Source organism: Mastigoproctus giganteus, chromosome 8 (assembly GCF_048544385.1).
Source record: "Mastigoproctus giganteus isolate SK-2022 chromosome 8, ASM4854438v1, whole genome shotgun sequence".
Lineage (NCBI taxonomy): Eukaryota > Metazoa > Arthropoda > Arachnida > Uropygi > Thelyphonidae > Mastigoproctus > Mastigoproctus giganteus.
The window spans coordinates 20,736,906-20,763,331 of NC_143582.1; the positions used below are offsets into that span (position 1 = coordinate 20,736,906).

At 37.8% G+C, this 26,426-nt stretch overlaps 1 protein-coding gene across 1 annotated transcript in view; it reads right to left on the minus strand.

Annotated features, from left to right (window-relative positions):
- The window catches only part of LOC150081320 (TGF-beta-activated kinase 1 and MAP3K7-binding protein 3-like), a 121,117-nt gene extending 101,688 nt beyond the window's left edge, over positions 1-19,429 (minus strand). Inside the window, exons 1-2 of the mRNA XM_090380164.1 lie at positions 19,355-19,429; positions 1,665-2,973 (exon numbers count right to left, since the gene is read on the minus strand). Coding sequence (XP_090236290.1) covers positions 1,665-2,973; positions 19,355-19,429 — 1,384 coding nt within the window. The remainder of the gene's footprint in view (positions 1-1,664; positions 2,974-19,354) is intronic.
- Positions 19,430-26,426: the final 6,997 nt, after the last annotated feature.

The following is a 26,426-nucleotide window of genomic DNA, read 5'->3' on the forward strand; positions in this document are numbered from 1 at the left end:
TAAATAAATATTTTGCATCTACATTCACACATGAAGACGTTTTTAAAGATGTGGTTAGCAGAAGTCTAATACCAATTGAGAGTTTAATGAGTTTATAATACCAAAAAGTGAACAGAACACCCGGTACTGATGGAATCTATCCAAATACGTTAAAAGAAGCAGCAAGACAGGTATTTAAACCTTTATTCATTATAATAACAACATCCTTAGACTCAGAAGCACCTGTAGATTGGAGATGTACAAAAATGTATCTCCTATTCACAAGGATGGTTCAAAAGTATGAAGTGGGTAACTACTGAACTGTGCCAGGTAAAATAATGGAATCACTAGTTAAAGTAGTAATGCAATATCATCTTAATAGAAGTGGAGCAATAAGACGATCAAAGCATGGATTTGTAAAAGGAAGATCATGTCTCACCAATCTGATTAGCTATTATGATGTTGCTGATTTCAGTAAAACCTTTGTTAAATGTGCCATTAAGGGTAAGTTACTACTATTGATAAACAAATGGTTAAGAACTAGTGTCTGTAAACGGTCACTGTTCTTAATGGATTAATGTGATGAGTAGGGTCCCACAGGGATCAGTGTCAGACTCATTACAGTTTTTAATTTGTTAATACTGATATAAGTATTTCTAGTTTGAAGTCTACATTTTCCAACAAAGGTGGGTCCAGTGGTTAATGACAGTAATTAGGGCATCTGCATGGTAACCTAATTAAAGTGTATAAAGCTTTAAAAGGGTTAAGTAAACTGAATTCTTACTGCATCTTTACACTTTCGGATGAAACAACAAGATGACATAAATTTAAATTAGAAAAGGAATGTTGCAGAACAGATGAGCAAAAATCTGCATTGAGCCAAAGGGTAATCAATTATTGAAGTAACCCGCTACCTAATATTGTAAAGGTGGATAGTTCAATAAATTTAGGAAGGGGACAAATTATTGGAAGAAATAGGGATATAAAATTTTTATGGCTGATGCTGCATAGGCTTTGCTTCCTTGCATCAATTTGCTAATACTATTACTCACATATGCTTTTCACACAAGAAAATGACTAACAAGTGGTGAAACTGTTTTGTACTGACACAGAGAATGTGGTAAACTAGGCAATGAATTTTCTTAGCTTATTAACTGGATAAAACGATCTATGAATGAGCTATTGCATATCAACAATTCATGTTACAAACAAAAATATACAGTGGCATAGACCCTAACTAACAATTCTTTCATCCACTTTGTAAAAACATAAAAACACAGGCTGAAAACTATGCCTTTTATAAAAGGAATAATGTATAATAATTAATGAATCAATGATCTAAACAAGTCAAGAATCACCTGTGATAATTTAAAACCCACAAAACACAAAGTTATGCTTTTTGGGTTTTCAAATTATACAAATACAATTTCTTTCTACACAAGATTAAAATATAAATACAGAACAATGTAACAAATAAAGAAATAAAAGATAAATATTATAATACAATGGACTATAAACGAAGGCAAATCAACATGTTTCGTAGCACAACTTTATATTTAAGACTTTATAAATATATATAAAAAAATGTCTTAATAGGTCTTAATATAAACAGGTAATAAAATAATGGAAAAGACAGAACTTCAAAGAATATTGTGCATATTAAAATCATAAAATGCAAAGCCTACCTTTAGTATATTCTTGTTCATCTTGAATGCTTGATGAACCCTTGGTAACTGGATTTTTTGAGGCCAGTGTTTTTCTAACTTCATTTGTTTGGTAATTATAGATAACACTAGGTTTAGGATTTAGTGACTGCTGTTCATGAAACATCTGCTGAGCTGAATTATCTACTGGAGTAGACCACTGAAACTTTCCTAAATTAGAAAGTTGATATGTTGAGCTCTGTTCAGATTTGTGACTGGTTGAGGGGGCATTAGTTTTAGTCTTTGTGTCAATATGGAGATAATTCATTACAGGTACACTAATTACAGGAGATGCTTGACCTTCGTGCTGCTGCTGCTGTGCCTGTTGTTCTGGGGAATGCTGCTGACCAGTAGAATTTGAAGACACTACAGCTGGAGAAAGTATAAGCGATGGGGTTGATTTATTTATCCTCCATGCAGTAATAGAGGCACTGTTAGGTGATACTGATATCTGAAGTTTTGAGCCATATCCATAGGGATTGTTTTCGTCTTGAAAATTTAAAGGTGCTGTAGTTATGTTAATTGGCTGATGATTTGAAGCTGGGGAGTGCAACTGGAAATTTAGCTCTGTTGTACATCTGGTCTGCTGAGATGACAATGATACTGGCTGATACTGATGAGATGGATAATTTTTTCCTAAATGAGAAAAATAATGAGGAACTGGTTCAATATTTAAAGTTGTAATATGATGTCCTGTATTACTACTAGGATTTGCTTTTGTATTGTCTACTGAGGTAGCTACTGCAGCAACTTCCTGTACAGGTTTTGATGGTTCCTTTACCCTTGGACGAGATATATTAACAGAATAATCTTTAAGACCAGGTATCTTCTGTTGATTCTGATTAACAATGGAATTCATGGGAGGCTCCATATGTTGACTAGAATTATTATATGGTAAGAAAACATATTGTTGCTTTTCACTGGGCATCACAGGAGCAGAGTGTACTTGGGTTTGATGTCCTGTATTAACTTGTGTGTAATCAGCTTTATGTTCAGTTATGTAAATGCCTTTATTTGCTGGAGGCAATGGCACTGAATATTGATGCTGATAAAAATTATATGGAGAATGGCTGTTAACAGCTGAGCTACTTTCATGTGGAATGCATCTACTACTCATCATATCTTTTATTCTTCCATCAGAACTGGACACAGCATAGCTATTTTTATTTCTATTCAGGAAATCTGATAAATTATTGGAAACAGAGTTATCACTCAGTGAAGAAGATGCATATAAATAATGTTCACTCTCTTTCTTCAGGAACTCACAACATTTATCACGATTATCAAAATACTGCAAAGAATGAAAAAGATAATAAATATTTTTATAAATAACTAAATATCAATTTATTGATGAACAATCAAACAACATGAAAGAGTATAGTTGTTACGTGTAATACCACCATGACCATAGACAAGCCATCAGCAGCAATATACCAGAAGAGATTACAGAATGCAAAACAGTAATTAATGCATGCTTTTCCTAGTTACCTTTTTTTTTAAACTATATACATAATAACAAATTTAAGAAATGTTATTATATTAATTTTTCCAAAGACTAAATGCTCAAGACATAATACGTTATGGGTTGAAATTAACTATATATCGGTGTAAATACACCATAGTTTACCCATAAATTTAACTTCATAAGTAGTGTAACGGCATAATTTGATTTTATCTCATATTGTGGCTGCCTTCACAACAAGATACCAGGCATTGTACTGCTTCGAATAAATAACGCTTCTCTAGTAGAGGAGTCTACTGTTATTTATTCTCAGTGGGCACTACCACCCAATTAATGGGTAAACTATGGTGTATTTACACCAATATTATATAGTTAATTTCAACTCATAATGTATTATGGCTTGAGCATTTAGTCTTCAAAATATTATCATTATCTTCACCATTTGGCGTCTCTCATATTGTAGAATTAACTTCACAACCGTGATGGCATGTCTGCATTATCAGGGTACCTGCCCGCCCACTGATGAGTGAGCCAACAAACTCCGAAACGTGTCTGGGTGGTGGTGGTGGTGGTGGTGCCCACTAAGAACAAATAACAGTAGACTCCTCTACTAGAGAAGCATTATTTATTCAAAGTAGCGCAATACCTGGTATCTCGTTGCGAAGGCAGCCACAATATGAGATAAAATCAAATTATGCCGTTACACTACATAAAGTGAAATTTATGGGTAAACTTTGGTGTATTTACACCGATATTATTTCCCTAGCTAAAGCGCAACCTCATTAATCCTAGTTTGCTCTGTTTTCTCTACAACTCAGCTGTTCACTCCAAATATGTTGAAGGCAATTACACAGGAACTTGTTACTTACCACTTTATTCAGATTCTATATATTTTTATTATTATTATTATTTATTTTATTTTTTTTTTAACTAAGATACATAGCTTTCAGAATAAACTAATATCAACTATTTCATTAATATTTTAGGAGGCAGTCATGAAACAGTTACAAATTACATTTTACTTACCAGCAGAATGCAATCAAATCCATTTTATATGATTTTTGGTAGTCTGGTGAAATTATTCTTGTAAGGAAAAAATTTAATCCATTATCTAAACCTTGGTTTTCCAATAAATGTGCACAGGCTAGTCAAGATAAGAAAATAGCATATTGCAATTTGTATCCAAATCTCCAGCTTCATTTTCTGCCTACACTAGGCTCACAACAGTTATAAAGCAGTTATTAATCAATCTAAATTACATTCTGAAGCAGTTAAGAGTAGAAAACTTGCTTCCTGTCCAAATGGTCATCAAGCATTCTGGTCCCTTATCTAAGCTATTAGCCACAACGTTTCCCCATCTATACTCCCACCATGTTAAAATCTGATACTTCTATTGCCTCCTCATACACATATCACATACTTTAATTTCAGGAAAGCTTTTGATACTAATGCAGATGGAAGACTGCTGAACAAACTAGAGCAGTATGGCATTAAGGGCAAGTTGACTGGAATTTGTGGGTTGGTCACACACACACACACACACACACACACACACACACACACACACACACACACACACACACACACACACTAGCAAGGCTTTTGTGGATTTATTGGATGATTGTTTTCTACAGCAGCATGTTCGGGAGGCAACTAAAGGGAGTAATACTCTTGATCTGATTTTCAGTAGTGATTTTTCATGCATTAAGAATTTGCAGATAAAGAAACCACTAGGTGGCAGTGATCGCAGTGTGCTGAAGTGGGATTTACTCAAAGAGGTAACTACCATCAAGGGTAAAGGGAAGGGTTTTTGCTTTCGTAAAGGTGACTACGGTGGTCTGAGACAGTATTTAAATTCTATACGGTGGGACCAACTGATGATGTTACCAACAGCAAATTCAAATAGGAAGCATTCAAAGAATTAATCTTGGAAGCTACTACGCTTTTCATACTAACAAAGAAATATTGTTCAAGATTTAGGCCTAAATGGATGTCAGATGAACTAATTAGACATGTGACAGAGAAGAAAAATGCATGGGATACATATAAATTAACATGTGACACAGAAACCTATGATAGATATAAGCTGGTAACCAAGTTACAAAGGAGGTTAGGCAGGCAAAAGTAGATTACAAGAAATCTTTGGCAAAGGATGCAAAGAAAAACAGCAAAGAGTTCTTTATTTATGTAAACTCTAGAAGGAAGGGGTTAAATCAGATTGGTCCACTTGATATCGATGGTTCAACTGTTGATGATCCTACTCAGGTAGCTAACAAACTAAATGAATATTTTGCATCTACATTCACACATGAGGAGTTATTCAGGGAGGGAACTCCCAGAGGTGTATTCAACTCTGGCAGTAAGCTAGATAATCTTGTAATAACTGAGAGTAAAGTGGAGGAGAAATTGTTGAAGATAAACACAAGAAAGGCACCTTGGGTGGATGGAATCTATCCAGTTATATTAAAGGAGGCAGCAAAGGAAGTAAGCAAACCCTTAGCCTTATTATGAGAGCTTCCCTGGACTCAAGGGAGATACCCATGGACTGGAAATGTGCAAATGTGACTCCAAATCACAAAGGAGGATCAAAGGGAGACAGGTAATTACAGACCTGTTAGTTTAACTTCTGTTCCAGGGAAATTAATGGAGGCACTGGTTAAAGAAGCACTGCAGAATCATCTAGACAAGACTTCAGTTATAGCTTGGCCACAGCATCAGTTCGTTAAGGGGAAGTCTTGTCTGACCAATTTGATTGGATACTATGATGTGGTCACAAAGCAACTGGATGTAGGGAATTACTTTGATATCATATATTTGGATCTTAGAAAGGCTTTTGATACTGTTGCACATGGAAGACTGCTGCACAAATTGGAGCAGTGTGCCATTGAAGGCAAATTGCTGCTACGGATAAAGGGATGGTTGAGTAGGAGAAGACAAAGAGTGGTAATCAATGGACACTGCCCTTCGTGGACTAATGTTATTAGTGGAGTCCCTCAGGGTTCAGTGTTGGGTCCATTGTTGTTTTCTGTATTTATAAATGATATTGATAATGGTATATCAGGCTTAATGTCCAAGTTTGCAGACGATACGAAGGTTGGCAGGGTTGTTAATGACACTAATGACAGTACACTGCTGCAACAGGATCTAGAAAAGTTGAGCAGATGGGCTGAGAGGTGGCAAATGAAGTTTAACATTGACAAATGACAAATGAAAAATGGGACGCAGTAATCCGAGCGTAACATATCAACTCTGTGGTACTGTACTGACAGTGGTAGAGAATGAAAAGGACATGGGGGTAATTGTGAGGCAGATATGAAGTTTTTTGAGCAGTGCAGATGGTCTGCAACAGTAGTTCATGGTGTCTTGTCAATGATATACAGAAATATTTCTAGCAGGGATAAGGAGGCGATTATCTCTTTGTATAAGGCAATGGTCAGGCCATACCTTGAGTACTGTATACAGGTCTGGAGGCCTCATTTTAAGAAGGAGGTAGAGTTGTTGGAACGAGTACAGAGAAGGGCAACAAGGTTAGTGAACAGAACAGAGGGTTGCTCTTATGAATAAAGGCTTAGGAATTGCAGATTACAGTGTTTGGAGACTAGGCACCTGCGAGGTGATCTGATTGAAGTGTATAAAGTCTTGAATGGTTTGAGCATACTATTCAATGCTGATGGGATTCTTCCTCTTGCTCAGAATAATCACCTGAAAGGGCATAAATTCAAATTGAGGAAAGACAGTTGTAGGATAGATGTGCAGAAGTTCGCCTTTAGCCAGCGGGTGGTTGATTGCTGGAACAAACTTCCATCTGTCATTGTGGAAGTTAAAACAGCTTAAATAAATTAAAGGCAGAACTAGACAAGCATTTGGAACAAATGGATAGGTGAAATGGGAAGGGGTTTTTTTTTTTTTTTTTTTTTTTTTTGGCTGATGCTACATAAGCTTGCTTTCTTGCATCATGTGCCCTTGCTAATGCTAATTGCTGCTATGGATAAAGAGATGTCCGTGTGGGAGAAGACAGAGAGTGGTAATCAATGGACACTGCTCTTCATGGATAAATGTTATCAGTGGAGTCCCCCAGGGTTCAGTGTAGGGCTTATTGTCCATGCAGACGATACGATACGAAGGTTGACAGGGTTGTTAATGACAGTATGAGACTACAACAGGATCTAGAAAAGTTGGGCAGGTGGGTTGAGAGATGGCAACAGAAATTTAACATTGACGAATTCAATTTACTGCATATGGAAAGCAGTGACCCCAGAGTAACATACCAACTATGCACTACTACACTCAGAGTACTGGAGAACAAAAAAAGACTTGGGGGTAATTGTGCAGTCAGATACGAAGTTTTCTGAGCAGTGCAGACAGGCTGCCAGAGTAGCTCAATAGGATCTTGTCAATGATATACAATTTTTCTAGCAACAATAAGAAGGCAATGGTCAAGTCACACCTTGAGTACTGCATACAGATCTGGAGGCCCATTTTAAGATGGATGTAGAACAGCTGGAATTAGTACAGAGAAGGGCAACGGGATTGGTGAGGAGAACAAAGGTTTGCTTTTACCAAGGAATGCTTAAGTTCTGCAAATTGCACTGTCTGGATGCTAGGCACCTGCAAGTTGATCAGTTTGAGGTGTCAGGCCTTGAATGATTTGAGCAAGCTCAATGCTGATAGGATTCTTCCTATTGCCCAGATGTACTTGAGGGGCATGAATTCAAATTGACGAAAAACAATTGTAGAATAGATGTGCAGAAATTTGCCTTAGCCGGTGGGTGGTTGATTGCTGGAACAAACTTCCATCATTCGTTGTGGAAGCTAATAGTTTAAATAAATTCAAGGAAGAACTGGGCAGACTTTGAAGCCAATGGATGGATGAAATGGGAAGGGTTTTTTTTTTTTTTTTTTGGCTGATGCTGTATAAGCTTGCTTTCTTGAATCATGTGCCTCTACTAATACTAGTCTCTCTATTGTGCAAAATGTTAATGCCAGTAAAAACTTACTTAATTTTTTATCATACTCTAAATCTCTATTCAATTTTTTTTAGTTCGGCTGTAAATTTTATTATTCTGTAGTAATCTGTATTTTATATTACAGCGGACCCCTGCTTTATGATTGGTTCACTGTACGATCAAATTACTTTACGACGGACTCTCCAAAACAAAATACCATTCACTATATGATATGCAGTAAGTGCTGGTCATCGTGTTCATGTTTGCGAAGAATTGAATTTTAATTCTATTAAATGGAAATTATAATAAGCGAAAAAAGGATGAATATTATCCACAGGCTTTAAAAGTAAAGACATAAAGCACAAATTTATACTTTATTACCTTACCAATTAACAAAATTAAATGATACGTGAAAATCAGAAGAATATTTTCCAGAGGTTACCAAAATAAAAACAAATTTATGCTTATATACATAGCTTAATATTGTAATATATACATACTATCTGATATTTACGTTCACCAATTTTTTTTTTTTGGGTTGTAAAATTTAAAACAGTAAAAAATATAAGCAATCAATAATGAACACGGCAAGCACAAATTGCACAAGAGATATGGAGTAACAAGTTTACAAAGCTTAAAATATAGGAATGAAGAGAAGATTCTGAAAATTTATTTATCTTTTTTATATGATTGAAGATTTCAGTGAAGGGAAACACATTTCACCATACTAACGTAAAAACCCACAGAACTCCAGCTATCAGTATTATCGCAAATGCAATAAGATTGAGTTTACTACCTATTTATTTTATGGTGCCTCTGTAGCCAGGTGGGCAGGAGCAGCAGTGCGTAGCACATGCTTCTTGATTAGACCTGGGTTCGAGCCCGTGACCACCAAATACAGAGTAGTAGTAGTAGTAGTGGCATGTGATGCAAGAAAGCAAATGTATGAGCTTATGCAGCATCAGCCAAAAAAAAAAAAAAAAAAATCACACCATTCCCTCCAAATGCCTGTCCAGTTCCTCCTTAAATTTATTCAACCTATCAACTTCCACAACGACAGATGGAAGTTTGTTCCAGCAATTAACCACCCGCTGGCTAAAGGAAAATTTCCGCACATCTATTCTACATCTGTCTTTTCTTAATTTGAATTTATGCCCCCTTAGATTCGTAATCTGAACAAGTGGAAGGATCCTATCAGAATTCAGCGTGCTCAACCCATTCAAGGCCTTATATACCTCAATCAGATCACCGCACACGTGCCTAGTCTCCAGCCACTGCAATTTGCAGAACTTAAGCCTCTCTTGGTAAGAGGATCCCTTCATTCCCCTCACCAATCTTGTTGCCCTTCTCTGTACACGCTCAAGTAAATCTATATCCTTCCTAAAATGAGGCCTCCAGAACTGTACGCAGTACTCAAGCCGTGGACTGACCATTGCCTTATACAGAGGGATAATCACCTCCTTTTCCCTGCTAGCAAAATTCCTATATATCATTGACAAAACCACATGCCCTGCCCTGGCAGCCTGTCTGCATTGCTCAGAAAACTTCGTATCTGCCTGCACAATTACTCCCAGGTCTTTTTCATTTTCTACCACCTTAAGTGTAGTACCACATAGTTGAAACGTTTCTCTGGGGTTACTTCTACCCATATGTAGTACTTTGCATTTGTCAAGGTTAAACTTCAGTTGCCACTTCTTAGCCCATCTGCCCAAATTATCTAGATCCTGTTGCAGTAGCACACTGCCATTACTGTCATTAACAACCCTGCCAACCTTTGTATCATCTTCAAACTTCGACATTAAGCCTGATATACCTTCATCAATATCATTGATAAATATACAAAACAACAGTGGACCTAACACCGAACCCTGTGGGACTCCACTAATAACATTAGTCCAAGAAGAGCAGCACCCATTGATTACCACCCTCTGTCTTCTAGCACTTAACCATCCTTTTATCCATTGTAGCAACTTACCCTTAATACCATTCTGCTCCAATTTGTACAATAGTCTTCCATGCGCAACAGTGTCAAAAGCTTTCCTGAAATCCAAATATATGATATCAAAATTATTTTTCGCATCCAGTTCCTTTGTAACCACATCATAATATCCTATCAAATTTGTCAGACAAGACTTTCCCTTAACAAACCCATGCTGTGTCTGAATTATTGCTGCAGCCTTGTCTAGATTATCCTGCAATGCATCTTTAACCAGTGACTCCATTATTTTACCCGGAACAGAAGTTAAACTAACTGGTCTGTAATTACTCGTGTCACCCTTCAATCCCCCTTTGTGAATTGGGGATACATTTGCACATCTCCATTACGTGGAAACCTCCCCTGAGTCCAAGGATGCTCTCATAATTATGGCTAAGGGTTTGCTGAGTTGCTTTGCCGCCTCCTTTAATATAACTGGATAGATCCCATCCACCCCAGGTGCTTTTCTTACGTTTAACTTCAACAATTTCTCTTCCACTTTGCTCTCGGTTATTACAAAATCATTAAGTATCTTGCTACAATTTGATAACCTTCTGCCATTTTCAAACCTTAATAATTCCTCACGTGTGAATGTAGATGCAAAATACTCATTCAGTTTGTTTGCTATCTGAGCAGGATCATCAACAGTCGAACCATCGATGTCAAGTGGACCAATCAGATTCATCCCCTTCCTTTTAGAGTTTATATAAGTAAAGAAATCCTTGCTGTTTTTCTTAGCATCTTTTTCCAAGGATTTCTCGTAATCTACCTTCGCCTGCCGAACCTCCTTTGTGACCTAATTACAGATTAACTTATATCTGCCATAGGCTTCTGAGTCGCTTGATAATTTATATGCATCCCATGCATTTTTCTTCTCTGTTACGAGTCTCATTAGTTCATTTGACAACCATTTAGGCCTAAACCTTGCACAATATTTCTTAATAGGTATGAACCTTTTAGTAGCTTCCACGATTAATTCCTTGAATGCTTCCCACTTAGAATTTACTGTTGGTAACATCGTCAGTTGATCCCACTGTACAGAATTTAAAAACTGTCTGAGACCACTGTACTCGCCTTTAAGGAAGCAAAAACCCTTTCCTTTACCCCTGATAGTAGTTAAATCTTTAAGTAAATCCCACGTCAGTACACTGTGGTCACTGCCACCTAGTGGTTCTTTTATCTGCAAATTCCTAATACATGAATGATCACTGCTGATAACCAGATCAAGAGTATTACTTTCTCTGGTTGCCTCTCGAACATGCTGCTGCAGAAAACAATCATCCAATAAATCCACAAAAGTCTGACTAGTGTGTGAGTGCCCAACCCACAAGTTCCAGTCAATATCAGGGAAGTTAAAATCCCCCATTATAAGACATTCCGATTTACTAGCCCACTCTATTTCTCTGTACAATTGTTCATTGTACTCATTCAAGTCATTAGGCCTATAACACACTCCTACTCTTATTTTTGCTTTCGCAGTGCTTATGTCACACCAAACTGACTCAACAGTGCACTGTTCATCTATATCAACTGGATGCACTTCTTTTGATTTTATGTTTTTCTTTATTAACAGCATAACACCTCTTCCCTTCCTATCCTGTCTATCCTTTCTGTACACATTGTACTCCCCAAATTCCAGTTCGGCATACCTTATATCTGTGTGACACCACGTCTCTGATATCCCAACAATATCCGCCTTTGATGTCTTGACCAACACTTCAAATTCATCAAATTTATTTACTATACTTCTAGCATTGGTATACATGCAAGTATACATGCACCTATTCTTATTCTTAATTACTCTAACATATCCCATATACCCACCTGTTTCACGATGACTGCCATCCGTCCCTGAAACCCCCAAAACCCCTCGCTCCAGGTCGCTACTCATTCTAATAGAAGTTGTGCACGAATCACCTTCACCTCTGCCTACGGCTACTGTTAAACTATTAGTCCTTGTATCCCCCCAAGCTATCAGTTTTCCGACCCACCTAACACTGCCTCGATAGCATCAGCAAATATTCTTGCACCCTTTCTATTTAAGTGTATCCCATCCCTGTAGAAGCAGTCTCTCTCTCCTGTTAACAAGTACAGTCCAGGCTGAAAAAAATTCTATCCCTTGAGCCTTGCACAATCTTTCCAGGGCCGAATTGATCGACAAGGCTCTCATCCTATACTCCCTCCTATCGTGTCTGTGCAGAATTGCAGACACTTTGAAATTCAACCCTAATTCACGGCTTTTTTTCATCAGTGACCTGTAATTGTTAAGTAATTCTGCCGGTCTCCTACTCTTAATATTATTAAGATTCATTAAGATTAATTTCAGAGGATGCTGAAAGGTCAGGGAATGATCACCGCATATCCCTGGAGCAATATGGCCTTTTGAAATATGGTTTTTAGTTGCTAATGCTCCTAAAAACCAAACAACAACAACTACCTAGTTATAAAAGACTGCACTAACAGAAAAACCCAATAAACAGAAACTGCAAATCGTTTTATGGTAGTGACGTCCAGAAATGTGCTTCAGAAAAATATCACAAAGACATTCAAAAACTGATTCCTATAACCGAACATATGATAATGATGAAAGTGTAGTGCATTTTAATGATTTGAACTGGTTTTTTGAAATTCGATTCTAAAAAGTGGCTGATTCTACTAACCAGTGTTCATGTTAACCGGCACCTGCTTATTTCTCTTTATTTCGCTTATTTCGCTTATTTCTCGCGCTTAGAATTGTCTCCAACCAGATCATGTGGCCCTTTCTCTCAGACAATAACACTGTTTGTAAATGTGTTGGCTGCGTATCTTGTTTTTGCAACCTTTAGTTGAAGTGATTTTTTGTGTTGTGCTTATTTGACATAAATTTACTGTATTGATTGTTTGTTGTTTGTTTGTTATTTGGTTTTTAGGAGCATTAGCAACTAAGGCCATATTGCTCCGGGGATATGCGGTGGTCATTCCCTGACCTTTCCACATCCTCCGTATTTGGTGGGCATGGGCTTGAACTCCGGTCTAATCAAGAAGCGTGTGCTATGCACTGCTGCTCCTTCCCACCTGGCTAAGGAGGCGCCTTTACTGTATTGAATTCGTATACATACAACATTGTGTAAACTGATAAATCACCTTTTAGAGAGAGAAATAGCTTAGTTATATAGCAAAAAAGGCCTCCGTAGCCGAGTGGGCAGGAGCGGGAGTGCAGTAGCACACGCTCTTTGAGTAGACCGGGGTTCAAGCCACTGACTGCTGAATACGGTCGATCTGCCAACCCGCACTGGACCAGTGTGGCAGATTATGGTCCATTTCCCTCAGCATGAATTGTTGAAGAGGCTTCCTGCAGTGGGTTGATAATGGCTGCACTTTACTTTTTTTTACTTTTTATAGCAAAAATTTCAACTTCTGAGGCCTTGGAACAAATTACTAAAAGACAATGTGTTATTGGGTTGATATTAAGATATTTTCACAATATGATGTTGTCTCTGGAACAGATTAATATCATAAAGTGGGGATCCATTTGTATTTATAAATCTCTAGTTTTAATGGATTTTTGTAGGCACCTTTTCTTTAGTTAAATTACATAACCAGCTGTATAACTGCTCTTTGTCTTTCAGCAAAGATGGAATCAAATGGTCCCTTCCACATTTTCTTGTATTTTCTTTTACTGCAAAGTCACTGACCATCAATTTCCATTTTCCAGCCCATCTGGTGAGTTTATCTAGACCCTCTTGAAGTAGCATATCCTATTCTACTTGCACCAGCATTAATGACTACTCCTCAACCACATACAATGATTTCAGTGGTGCAGTGATAGCACCAGCTGCAATAAAGAATGGCAATGGACTGTGATTTTTCAAGGTTCCATTTCGGAGAGCAATGATACAAGGAACATTCTGCATCAATTTCCTTGTTAAAGAGTTCCAGCAATATGGAACTCTTTAACAGGAACTGTAATATGGTACTATTTGTATTCTCTCTATCTCTATGTGGCTGTCGCAAAAATTTATTTAAGTTGCTGTCACCAAGTGATCAAATGCAAGGGTACAGTAATACATGTTTGAGCTGACTATGGTTCACACCCACATGATTGCTAAATATACTACTGTTCTTGTATTCTATCTGGTAAACACCTGCAACTCTATATGGCTGTCTCAGAGTAATAGAAAATTTATTTCTTAAAATAGCCATTCACCACCGGACTTTGTTCAAGGTAATCCCAAGGTGCTATTAGCAGTCCCATACTGCTAAAGAAATCAGAGATGCTTTCTGCAGTCATTTGCTTCCTTGGCCTGGTGGAATCCCACTTTGTATCTCACTGAGCATATATGGTCTTTATATCTCATTGAGCATATGGTCCTTGATGTTGTCACAGACATTCTCTCAGATATACCAGACAAGCTGTATTTGCTACCTGGGAGTCTAAAACACTGATGGAACTGATATTCGGGTGACACTCAAGTCAAGTGGAGCCAATTTCGGCGAAGTCTGGACGGTCTGTGAAAGCAAATCCTCTTCTTGCAACTTCACGATGGTGGGACTGTTAGTAATCCTGGGTATAACCTCCATGCACAAGTACATGGTGGGTGACCACCCAGGTGTGAACCAAAGTAAGCAGGGGTCGAGGTGTGGCACCCACACCACATGGAGGAATACTGCCGCTCTATGTTACTAGGCAGTACTACATGGTAGATGATCCTCATCAACCAGTGCAATACCACGACTTTTCTTATTGGAGGTTTGAAGTGGTGAAACCCATGTTTAGTCTCCAGAGCTAAGTTCCGGTCAACCCTTCCCCATCACTTCCATCATGCAGTATGATTGATGACTTTTGAGGTTACGATGAACATAGTGACGAGATCCAATATTCCTTACATTTCGAGGGTACAGCTCTAAAACGATGTTTGCAGGTCAGCCGCTAATTAGTACACCGGACCGAACCTATTGGTAACTCTCTAGAAGGCTTCCGGATCAGCTAGTGTATAATCTTGCTACCTCTACTTTGCCAGATAGTGACTGGAGGAAGTCCGAGTAGTGTGTATGCGGGGGGGGGGGGGGAGCATAGTCAAGGCCACGTTATGTGAAGGATCTGGGTATATTCTTACAACGTGTACGCCATATCCAAAAATTTCATTACTTCATTCAGCATGTCCCACCCACTTTTTCTTACTATTGCATACACCATGAATTGTCAAACTAATAGAGCAAGCTTATCTGCAAAAACATCTAAACCTCCCAAGCACTTCCTAATTCATTTCACAAATATACGTGGTCTCAATTGTAATCTCAACAATGTCCATTTCCACTTGCAGTCTGCCAAACCCCATATACTTTTTCTGACAGAATCTCAGTTATCGGTTGATTCAACTACTGCTCATCTAAGATGCCCAAATTATTCGCTGTATGATTCCTTTCGCCTCAAAGGTGTATATGGCTGTTCTGATATTCCCTGTCAGAGACTTGGCAATTTGGAATCTCCTCTCTTTGATCTTCTCTGGCTTAAAATCTCTCTACCTCATTGTATCAAATTTATCTGTTGTCTCTACAGTTCTTCCAACTGCACTAATCACTTGGAGCTCTTTGACTTCCTCTCTTTGCAACTTGACTTTCTCCAGTCCAACTTTCCTAACAGTGAAGTAATTTTCCTTGGTGATTTTAATGTTCACAACTCCAGCTGGCTTCCGTTTTCTAGTCACATCGAGCCAGCTGGTCGAGATGCTGAGGCTTTTGCAATTACTAATGATCTTGCACAGATTGTTCATTTCCTTAGAAGAATATTGGACAATCCTAACCATACAGCCAATACGCTTGCTCTTTTTCTGACAAACAATCCTAAGTACGTGGTCGAAGTGAGAGGTCCTTTAGGCACCTCAGATCACAAATTGGTGATTGTCTCTTCTCCAATGGAGCGTTTATTTCATGGCTATTCCCAACCTCGTGTTATTTGGCATTATAAGAATGCAAAATGGGATGACCTGCAAGATTTCTTTTCTTCTTTTCATTGGTCGGATTACTGTTTCAAAACTTCTGATGTCAACGTTTGCTCAGTGAAATCAAAAAAAAAAAAAACAGTGAAATTATTCTTGCAGGAATGGAATCCTTTATCCCACACTCTACTTTAAAATCTCATCCTTTATCTAAACCTTGGTTTTCCAATAAATGTGCTAAGACTGTTCAAGAGAAGAATGTTGCATATCGTAATTGGCTTATTTCTAATTCTTCAGTTTCATTTTCTGCCTACACCAAAGCTCACAACAATTGTAAAGCAGTTATTAATCAGTTCAAACTAGAGTTTGAACAGGTTAAGAGTAGAAAACTTGCTTCTTGCCCTAATGGTAGCTGAGCATTCTGGTCTCTTGCCAAAGCTATTGGCCGCAACTTTTGCCCATCTCTGTTCCCACCTCTGTCCAAACCAGATGGTTCTGTTGTCACTTAAGCCAAGGATAAAGCTGAACTGCTAGCATCCCATTTTTTTTCCAACTCATGTATTAATGACCTTGGTAAAATACCTCCCACCATCCCCAACATGCTCCATTCAATGCCTCCTGTGGTCTTCTGTTAAAAGGATGTCAGAAGGATTTTGATGAATCTTGATGATAAGAAAGCTCCTGGTCCTGATGGTATTTCTCCACTTGTTCTCAAAACCCGTGCTCCTGAACTTACTCCTATTCTTTGCTGCCTTTTTTCTCTTTCTTATTCCAAAGGTGTTTTTTCTTCTGTTTGGAAATTTGCTCATATCCAGCCAGTTTCTAAAAAAGGGTGACAAATCTCTCCCATACAATTAACGTCCCATTGCAATTACTTCTACTCTTTCTAAAGTAATGAAGAAATCAATTAATTGCCAAATTTTAAACTACCTAGAAACCTTCCGTCTGATTGTTGATCGCCAGTATAGATTCTATCAGTGTCGATCCACTGGTGATATTCTGGCCAATGTTATCCATTCATGGACTAATTCAATGGAAAGGTTCGGTGAAACACAAGTAGTTGCTCTTGACATCTCAAAGGCTTTCGATCATGTTTGGCATAAAAGTCTTCAAAACTAGCTTGGTTATCCAGTTTTCTCTCTGATCGCTCACTGAGGGTGATGGTAGATGGCTCTCTGTCCTCTAACTTCTCCACTAATGCCAGTGTACCCTAAGGTTCAGTTCTTTCCCCCACTCTTTACCTCTTGTATATTAATGACCTTCTTCCATTGACTGGAAATCCTATCGATAGTTTTGCCAATGATAGCACATTGCATTTCATTTTCCATTTTGAGAAACCTTGCCCTGCTCAATCAACTTCAACTTCTCGAATATCCGCTACCAATTCCTTAAATGTCGATCTCCAGGTAATTCTCCAGTGGAGCAAAGACAACTTAGTTGATCTCAATCCTTCTAAAACTCGGTCTTGTCTTCTACCTCGCAAAAAGGATTCTTCTGCTCCTATGCTTATCTTTGGTGACACTCCAATTTCTAGGCAAAATGATATATCTCTTTTGTGGATTACCCTGACTTCTAATCTCTCTTGGCACAAGCACATTACAAATATTGCTTCCTCTGCATCTAAAAAACTTGGTTGTCTCTTTCGCTCTCAGCGTTACTTTTCTTCCAAACAGCTGCTCACTCTGTATAAATCACAAATCCGTCCTACCATGGAATATTGTTCTCACATCTGGGGTGGTGACCCCAAAACCTCTCTCAGGCTTCTTGATTCCATTCAGAAAAGGGCAGTTAGGTTAATTAATGATTCATCTCTAACAGAGTCTCTCCACTCGCTGTCTCATTGATGTACTGTTTCTGCTGCATGCCTCTTCTACAGATACTTCCATTGGCACTGTTCTTCTGAATTGGCTTCTATAATTCCCGTTCTCTCTCTTTCAAAACAGTCCGAACACGTGCAGCCACCAGCCAACTACTTTCCATTTACTGTCCAACTTCAAACTCTCAGAACCAACTTTTCATCTTCCTTGTTTATTGATTCAACTGCCATTTTCTGGAACAACTTCCTTCATACATATTTCCTGAAAATTACAGTCTACAGAAGTTCAAGTCCAATGTCAACAAATATCTTTTTTCGTCTTCTCAACCTCCAACCCAAGCATGGTACTAAGAACTATAAGTTCTAATACCTCTCGTGTTTGGGGTTTACGTAAAAAAAAAAAAAAAAAAAGATATGGCACAAATAAGACAACTTAAATTTGGGCAACAACCAGTACAACGCATAGTAGTTTTAAGAGAACAGTTAACTCACACATGCAGGGATATATCTCAAGAGGATATCAGATACACTTTTGATTCAATGCTACGGTGCATAACAGTTTTCATTGCTGCCAGAGGTTAAATAAGTAGGCTGCTGTCACCAAGCTTTTGCTATTTCCCATATCCTTATCTTATACCAGTTAAAACGACAAGATGTATTGCAGTAAGTATTGATGCCACATGACAGAGGAAAGATAAATTGGTAGTATTTGTGGAATATGGGTTAAACTGTGCTCTTTTTTTTGCAGAAGTAAAAGTCATTTTTGTGTAACAGGTACAAAGAAAGTGCAAAACTGAAATTAAAAGAGAAATTAGCAGGTGAGATTGAGTACCTGAGTATCTTTAGGTAGTAGTAGTAGTGGCATGTGATTTTTTTTTTTTTTTTGATTTGGTAGTTGTTGGCGCATCGGCTTCTGTGGCCATATTGCACCTCCCAAGGTTTTTGCAGTATTTTGATCCAAGCCCAAGGCGGGAATCGAACCCGCGACCTTTGGGTTGCCGGGCAGGTACTTTACCCACTCGGCTAGCCCGGTCGGCAGTGGCATGTGATGCAAGAAAGCAAATGTATGAGCTTATGCAGCATCAGCCAACAAAAAAAAAAAAAAGGTGGCAACCTCAACACCATCCATTACTGAACAAACTGAACCAGTACCACGAAACAGCAGTTATGATATCTAGTGGATCCCCTGTTAGAGAAATTAACAATATAATATGCAAGAAGAGACAGAATAGAACCAGCGTAAGTCTCTGTGGGGTAAGAGTATAAAATATCAAAGAATATTAATGTCTCAATTATACAAAAGTACAGAATGCAAGGAGCTGAATAATCTCGTACAGACAGTTGAAAAAAGCAATTACTGTAATAATTTACTTATTCTTTGTAAACTAAAACACTGCCAATAAGTAAGCAGACAGACCTATGTGCTATTTGCTAAAAATGAGTTTGTCAAATTGAGGGAAAACCTGTCAAAAATATCATTACTAATTTACTTTAATATTTTTTTTATCAATTTTTAAGTTATGTTATGAACTAAATTATGTTTTGTAATATTTACCTCAGCAACATATTTTTCAATGATATTATCTGGAACTTCAGGAAAGTTCTTTTTCATATCCAAGAACAAATGCATGTTGGATATTTCACTGTCAGCCATGTTTAATCAGGAAGAAACAGAAACAATACATATCGGTAACAACTCCAACATCTCTCCTGCAATAAGAATAAAATATTTACAAATACATATTTAGAAAATATTTATTTAAATTACTCAATATACATATACAAGGATGATTCCAAAAAGTCTGAGCTAAGTTAGGGGGTTAAGTTCTACTTAACCCCCTAACTTAGGCAGCTCTATTGTTAGAGAAATTAACAATATACTATGCAAGGACACACAGAATAGAACCAGCATAGGTGTCTGCAGGGTAAGAATAAAAAATATCAAAGAATACTAACGTCCCAATTATACAAAGAAACTGTACTGATAATATATATACAGTAAACCCCCGCTTTTCGCGGGAGTTACGTTCCTGAGAAATGCCGCGAATACCGAAAACACGAATACTGAGTTATGGCTCCCATAGTAATAAAGGGGTTCCGTTCCAAAGTATGAAATATATAAGAAAAACTAGTCTAAAATTTTGTCTATGTATGTATTATATGTACCTTCGTAATATGACTATGTACATAGTGAAATGCAAGCATATGGCATCGAAGTGAAAATAAGAAACAATTTAATATTAAATCTAATATTTATTAGAAATTTCAAACAAATCTTTCAAACCAGCGCCTTTGCTAGCAAAAAAACTTATCCCGCCAGTGCTATTACCAGTTTTGCTAAAGTGTTGATAAAGGAGTTTTGTCTTTTCATGAATGATGAGTGAACTTAACGGAATTTTATTTTGAGTTCGGTCTTCTATCCACAGATTTAAAGCTTTTTCCATTTTTTCTAATTTAATATCACGAGTTACAGAGCAAATTTTTGAAGCAATTAGCGCGTTTTCACGGACACTACGGCGGATTTTTTTTTCCGATTTTTTGACTGATCGTATCGTTGACTCATTGATTTTATAATGTTTTGCCACTGAAGAGACACTTTCACCATTAGAAATTTTGTCTAATAACTCAATTTTATTCGCTAATGTCATCACCTTCTTTGATATTTTCATATTTCCCTTATTATTCGTAGCCATATTTTTGTACGGGTAAAAAAGAACTTGTCCACAATAAAGTCACTTTCTACGTTAACACACTCGAAAAAGTCTGCAAAACGGTAGCTTTATCACTTTTGTAAGCATATCAATTTATAAGCATATAAATTAAAAGCAAACGACCAAACCTTCCATGACAAGCGCATAACACATACTGAACAAGGATTAGTGAGAAACATCCACGATCGTGATTTTTTCATCCCTCTCCCCCCACCCACTGAACACTGTTTTGACCGGGAAAGATAATTTTAGCCACGACCATGTTTTTTTATGGCGGAAAATATTCACGGCACTTTAAAATTCACATTTTTACATTTTTTAGGTTTCAGTTTATATTAAATCAGCGATCGCGAATACCCGAAACCGCGAATCCAGATACCACAAATAGCGGGGGTTTACTGTATATATATATATAAATAGTAATAGTATTAGCAATGGCAAAGGATTCAAGGAAGCAAGCTTATACAGTATCAGCCAAAGGGGTGAAAAACCTACCCACCTCCTCTGTCTACATCCTCTAATAATTTGTCTAATTTTTCCTTAAATTTATTCAAACTACCTGCTTCCACAACACTACATGGAAGTTTATTCCAGTGATCAATCACTCTCTGGTTGAAAGCAAATTTTTGCACATCCATTCTGCAACCACACTTTTTCAATTTATGTTCCCTTATGTATGTTGTCCAAGAAAGGGTAATGCCGCCATTCAACATTTAATTTACTCACCTTTTAGAACCTTAAACACTTCAATCAAGTCTCCTTGCAAGTACTTGGTGCTGCAGCTCTTCGAATGCAATGCATGCAACTCCTTACAACAGTTCCCACGGCCTCCCTGAACTCTGGGTTGACAGTGTTGAATGAGGACTGACAGGATCTATATACCACTCTTCTGAGCACCCTCTAGTTTCCTTCTGTCAATTTCTGTAGTCAACATGAATGCTAATCTAACTGTAGTCGCACCATGCGACTACAGTTAGCATCAAGCTTTCTTTCTTAGCATCAAGATTCGTAAAAATCCTACTGGCATCCTTTTAAAGGAAGACCACAGAAGGCATTGAATGGAGTGTGTTGGGAATGGTGGGAGGTGTTTTACCAAGATCATTGATACAGGAGTTGGAAGAAAAATGGGATGCTAGAAGGCCAGCTTTATCGTTGGCTGAAGTGACAACAGAATCATCTGGTTTTAACAGAGGTGGGAGCAGAGATGGGCAAAAAGTTGCAGCCGATAGCTTTGGCGAGAGACCAGAATGCTCAGCTACCATTGGGACAAGAAGCAAGTTTTCTACTCTTAGCCTGTTCAAAATCTAATTTGGACTGATTAATAACTGCTTTACAATTGTTACGAACTTTGGTGTAGACAGTAAATGAAACTGAAGAATTGGAAACAAGCCAATTATGATATGCAACGTTCTTCTCTTGAACAGCCTTAGCACATTTATTGGAAAATCAAGGTTTAGATAAAGGATGAGATTTTAAAGTGGAGTGTGGAATAAAGGATTCCATTCCTACAAGAATAATTTCACTGACACGATTGAGCAAACGTTGACATCAGAAGTTTCGAAAGAGTGATCCGACCAAGGAAAAGAAATCTCGCAGGTCATACCATTTCGCATTCTTGTAATGCGAAACAATATGAAGTTGGGAATAGTCATGAGATAAAGGCTCAATTGGAGAAGAGACAATCACCAAGTTGTGATCTGAGATACCTAAAGGACCACTCACTTCGACAGTGTACTTAGAAGTGTTGTTGTTTGTGAGAAAAAGATCAAGCGCGTTGGCTGTATGGTTAGGATTGTCTGGTATTCTTCTAGGTAAATGAACAATCCGTGCAAGTTCATTAGTAATTACAAAAGCGTCAGCATCTAGACCAGCTAGATCGGTGTGACTAGAAAAACGAAAGCCAGCTGGAGTTTTGAACATTAAAATCACCAAGGAAAATTACCTGACTGTTAAGAAAGTTGGACTAAAGAAAGTCAAAGAGCTCCAAGTGATTATTGGAGTTGGGAGAATGGTAGAGGCAACAGATGAATTTGACACAATGAGGCAGAGAAATTTTAACCCAGAGAAGATGAAAAAGAGGAGATTCCAAAATACCAAGTCTCTGACAGGGAATATTGGAATGGACATATACACAAGTACCACCTTTGAGGTGAGAGGAATCATACAGTAAATAATTTTGGCAACTGAGATGAGCAGTAGTTGAATCAATCGATAACTGAGATTCTGTCAGGAAAAAGTACACGGGGTTTGGCAGACTGCAAGTGGAAATGGACATCATTGAGATTACAACTGAGACTACATATATTTTTAGTCTCAGCTGAACTCAGTGTAGTCTCAGTTTCAGTCTCAGTTGTAGTCTCAAATGAACTAGGAAGTGTTTGGGAAGTTTAGATCTTTTCGCAGATAAGCTTACTCTATTAGTTTGACAATTCATTGTGTATTCAATAGTAAGAAAAAAAATGAAGTAATGAAATTTTTGGATATGATGCACACATGGTAAGAATATACCCAGATCCTTGAAATAACATGGCCTCGACAATGCCCCCTGCATACACACTACTCAAACTACCCCCAGTCACTATCTGGCAGAGTAGAGGTAGCAAGATTATACACTAGCTGATCTGGAAGCCTTCTAGAGAGTAACCAATAGGTTCGGTTCGGTGTACTAACTAGCGCCCGGCCTGCGAACACCGTTTTAGAGCTGTACCCTCGAAATGCAAGGAAGATGGGATCTCACCATGATGTTCATCATAATCTCAAAAGTCATCAGTCATACTGCATGATGGAAGAGATGGTGAAGGGTTGACCAGAACTTAGCTCTGGAGACTAAACATGGGTTCCACCACTTCAAGCCTCCAATAAGCAAAGTCGTAGTATTGCACCAGTTGATGAGAGTCATCTACTACCTAGCATTGCCTGGTAACACAGAGGGGCTGCATTCCTCTCTGTGGGTGTGGGTGCCACACCTCAACCCCTGCTTACATTGGTTCAAGCCTGGGTGGTCACCCACAGTGTGCTTGTGCGTGGAGGTTATACCCAGGATTACTAACAGTTCCACCATTGTGAAGGTGCAAGGAGAGGATTTGGTTGTCACAGACTGTCTGGACTTTGCCGAAATTGGGTCCACTTGACTTGAAGGTCGCCCGAATATCAGTTTGATCAGCGTTTTAGACTCCTGGGTAGCAAGTACAGCTTGTCTGGCATATTTTAGAGAATGTCTGTGACAACCTCATGGACCAGCTTGATCTACATTTGATCAGTAAGTTAAACAAGCATGGAGGATATACTCCCAGCCCGAAGCGAGCATGTGGCTGCTTTGTTTCGGACATGGGCAAAACCAACGGCAGGATCAAATAAAGCTGCATACTGAAGTATTAAAAAACATTTATTTATAATTTTTATTTTCAATTACTAAAACTAAAGTTTTTGTAATTGAAATGAATTGATTATGAAAAACTAAAGTTTTCATAATCAATAAATATTGATTTATTGTAGAATATCTTGTGCACCCTTAGGGGTGTGCACACCCAACTTTGGAGACCACTGTTCTAACACACCCACATATATACACACTTGCTGGCCTTGGAGCTATGCCCTTACAGACACACCAGTGGCATATAGGGGAAACCCTGTTACTGCCATTTATACAATCACACTTTGAATACATTGTAGAATTACTCCTACATCTTTTTTCACTCTCCCCTATCACCCAAATGGTATATTATTCTGTTGTGGATTTTGGTTTTTAAAGCAAAATTCTTTTAAGTACACATAATAAATTAGTATCATATATGATGTATATAGTAGAATGTATATGACTAATTACTGCTACCCAAAAGCAGTACCTTGCATTTATCAATGTTAAAATCTCAAATGTCACTTTTTTCCTCCTCTGCATAATTTATCCAGGTCTTGTTGGAGTAGCATACCGTGATTACAAATTAACCACCCTGCTAACCTTTGTGTACATCAGCAAATTGAGACATTAAACTTGATACACCTTCACCAATATTGTTAATAAACACTGAAAACAATAATAACATTAATCGATTAAAAGTAGTGGCCACTAACAACCACTTAACCATCCCTTTTATCCATAGCAGTAACTTGCTCCTAATGACACCACTCCAATTTGTAGCTGTTCATGTAGAACAGGATAAAAATCTTTACTGAAATTTAAGTACAATATCAAAATTATTTTTTTTTACATCTAGTTCTTTTGTGTCTACCTTAGAAAAGCTAATCAAAATCGTAAATTCAAGTATATGATACTTAAATTTAAGGTGCCTCTCCAAAATTATGATCCCACATTAACTGATAATCAATGATTAAAAATCTGAAATTTTTTCTACTGAAATAGACAAATATTTAGTCAGTATTAAGTGATTTTTATGGTTATTTAATAGTAATTGAGCATGAGAACTTTCCAGATTCATTACAACCCCCTTAGCAACAATATGAAAAGTCAAAGGCGAGGCACTGGCAATGGTACTAAATTTCAAATTTTCCAAAGTTGCATTTGTTTATAGTTCAAGGTTACTTGCTCTTTCTCTCCTACTAGTTCTATAAATATCCACTGACAAGATTTGTGATTTGAAAGATTTTATTGTTTTCATATAAGAAAGATGAGAACATGAAACATAACATTTGCTCAAGATGTCTACTACTCTGTCGGTTGCAACGTGTTTAATTTTCAAATTTTGCATGCTAAATTTTAAATAAATTTTGAAATACATCTGAAAATAACTAAAGGTAAAAAATATATACATGTTTTTTAATATTTTTTAATTTTTTAAAAAAAATTTATATACAGGATTGTTAAAATTAAAGTATCCTTATGTAGAGGGCTCTGGAGCAAGTTCTGAGGCTCGTACTGAAGAGAAATTTGGACAACAGGTACAATAAAGAATGCGCTCGCCATTTATTGGGAAAAAAAAAATTAGTTACAAAATTTGTCACTATATGGCACTGTGGCAATACAAATCACTTGAACAGTGCTACAATTGTTCAATGTGTCCTCCATTTTGGTCAACAACAGTTTCCATTTGAAGAAGAGCATTTTCTACAGTAGAACGTAACATGTCAACTGGAATAGCCAGCACATGACGTCTTATGCTGTCCTTCAGATCTGCCAGAGTTTGACATCATTCCCAATACACCTGGTTCTTCAAAAAAACTCACAACCAGAAGTTGCATGTGGTGAGGTCTGGTGATCGGGGTGGTCAGGTCAAGATGTCTGGAAACAATGGCCAATGACCCATTCATCTGTAAAGCCTTAGCAATCTTTTGACACAATGGTGGATGTGGGGTGCCTTCAAAGTATGTTCCATGGCCAAGTGATATCCACTGTCATTCGCCAGAAACAAGTGCGTATGTGAAACAAATATCTGCATCACCATGCTTCAGCTGCTGTAGCATGTGCATCTTGTAAGGATAGTACCGCAACACCTGACGCATTACTAGCCTTACAGTGGAATATGGCATGTCCACTTCACAAGAAACAGCTGGCACACTTACGCTACCACATGGAGATTGGCTCGATAAATCCACGACAGCCACAGCCACATCTTTAACACAAGAGGAGTCCACTCGTTTTCAACCTCTACCTGGCTGAACACCAAAGATGTCCTGTCGCTTCAAATTTCGCAATCATTTTGCAGATAGCACAAAGAGTCATATGTCCACGTGGGCCTTATGCGCTTCTGACGCCGGAATTCTCTGATAGCCGCAGTTGCATTGTTGCTATTCTGATAGTACAGCTTCACTACACTACAGCATGTTTGCCTGCACTACAGCAGTGCCAACAACGTTGGCACTGCTGTAGTGCAGGCAAACATCTACTGTATGATTTTGAAGAGACTGCTTTGCTTTTATACAGTACAGTAGAGCTGAGTAGTGGAGTGCTGTGGCAATAAC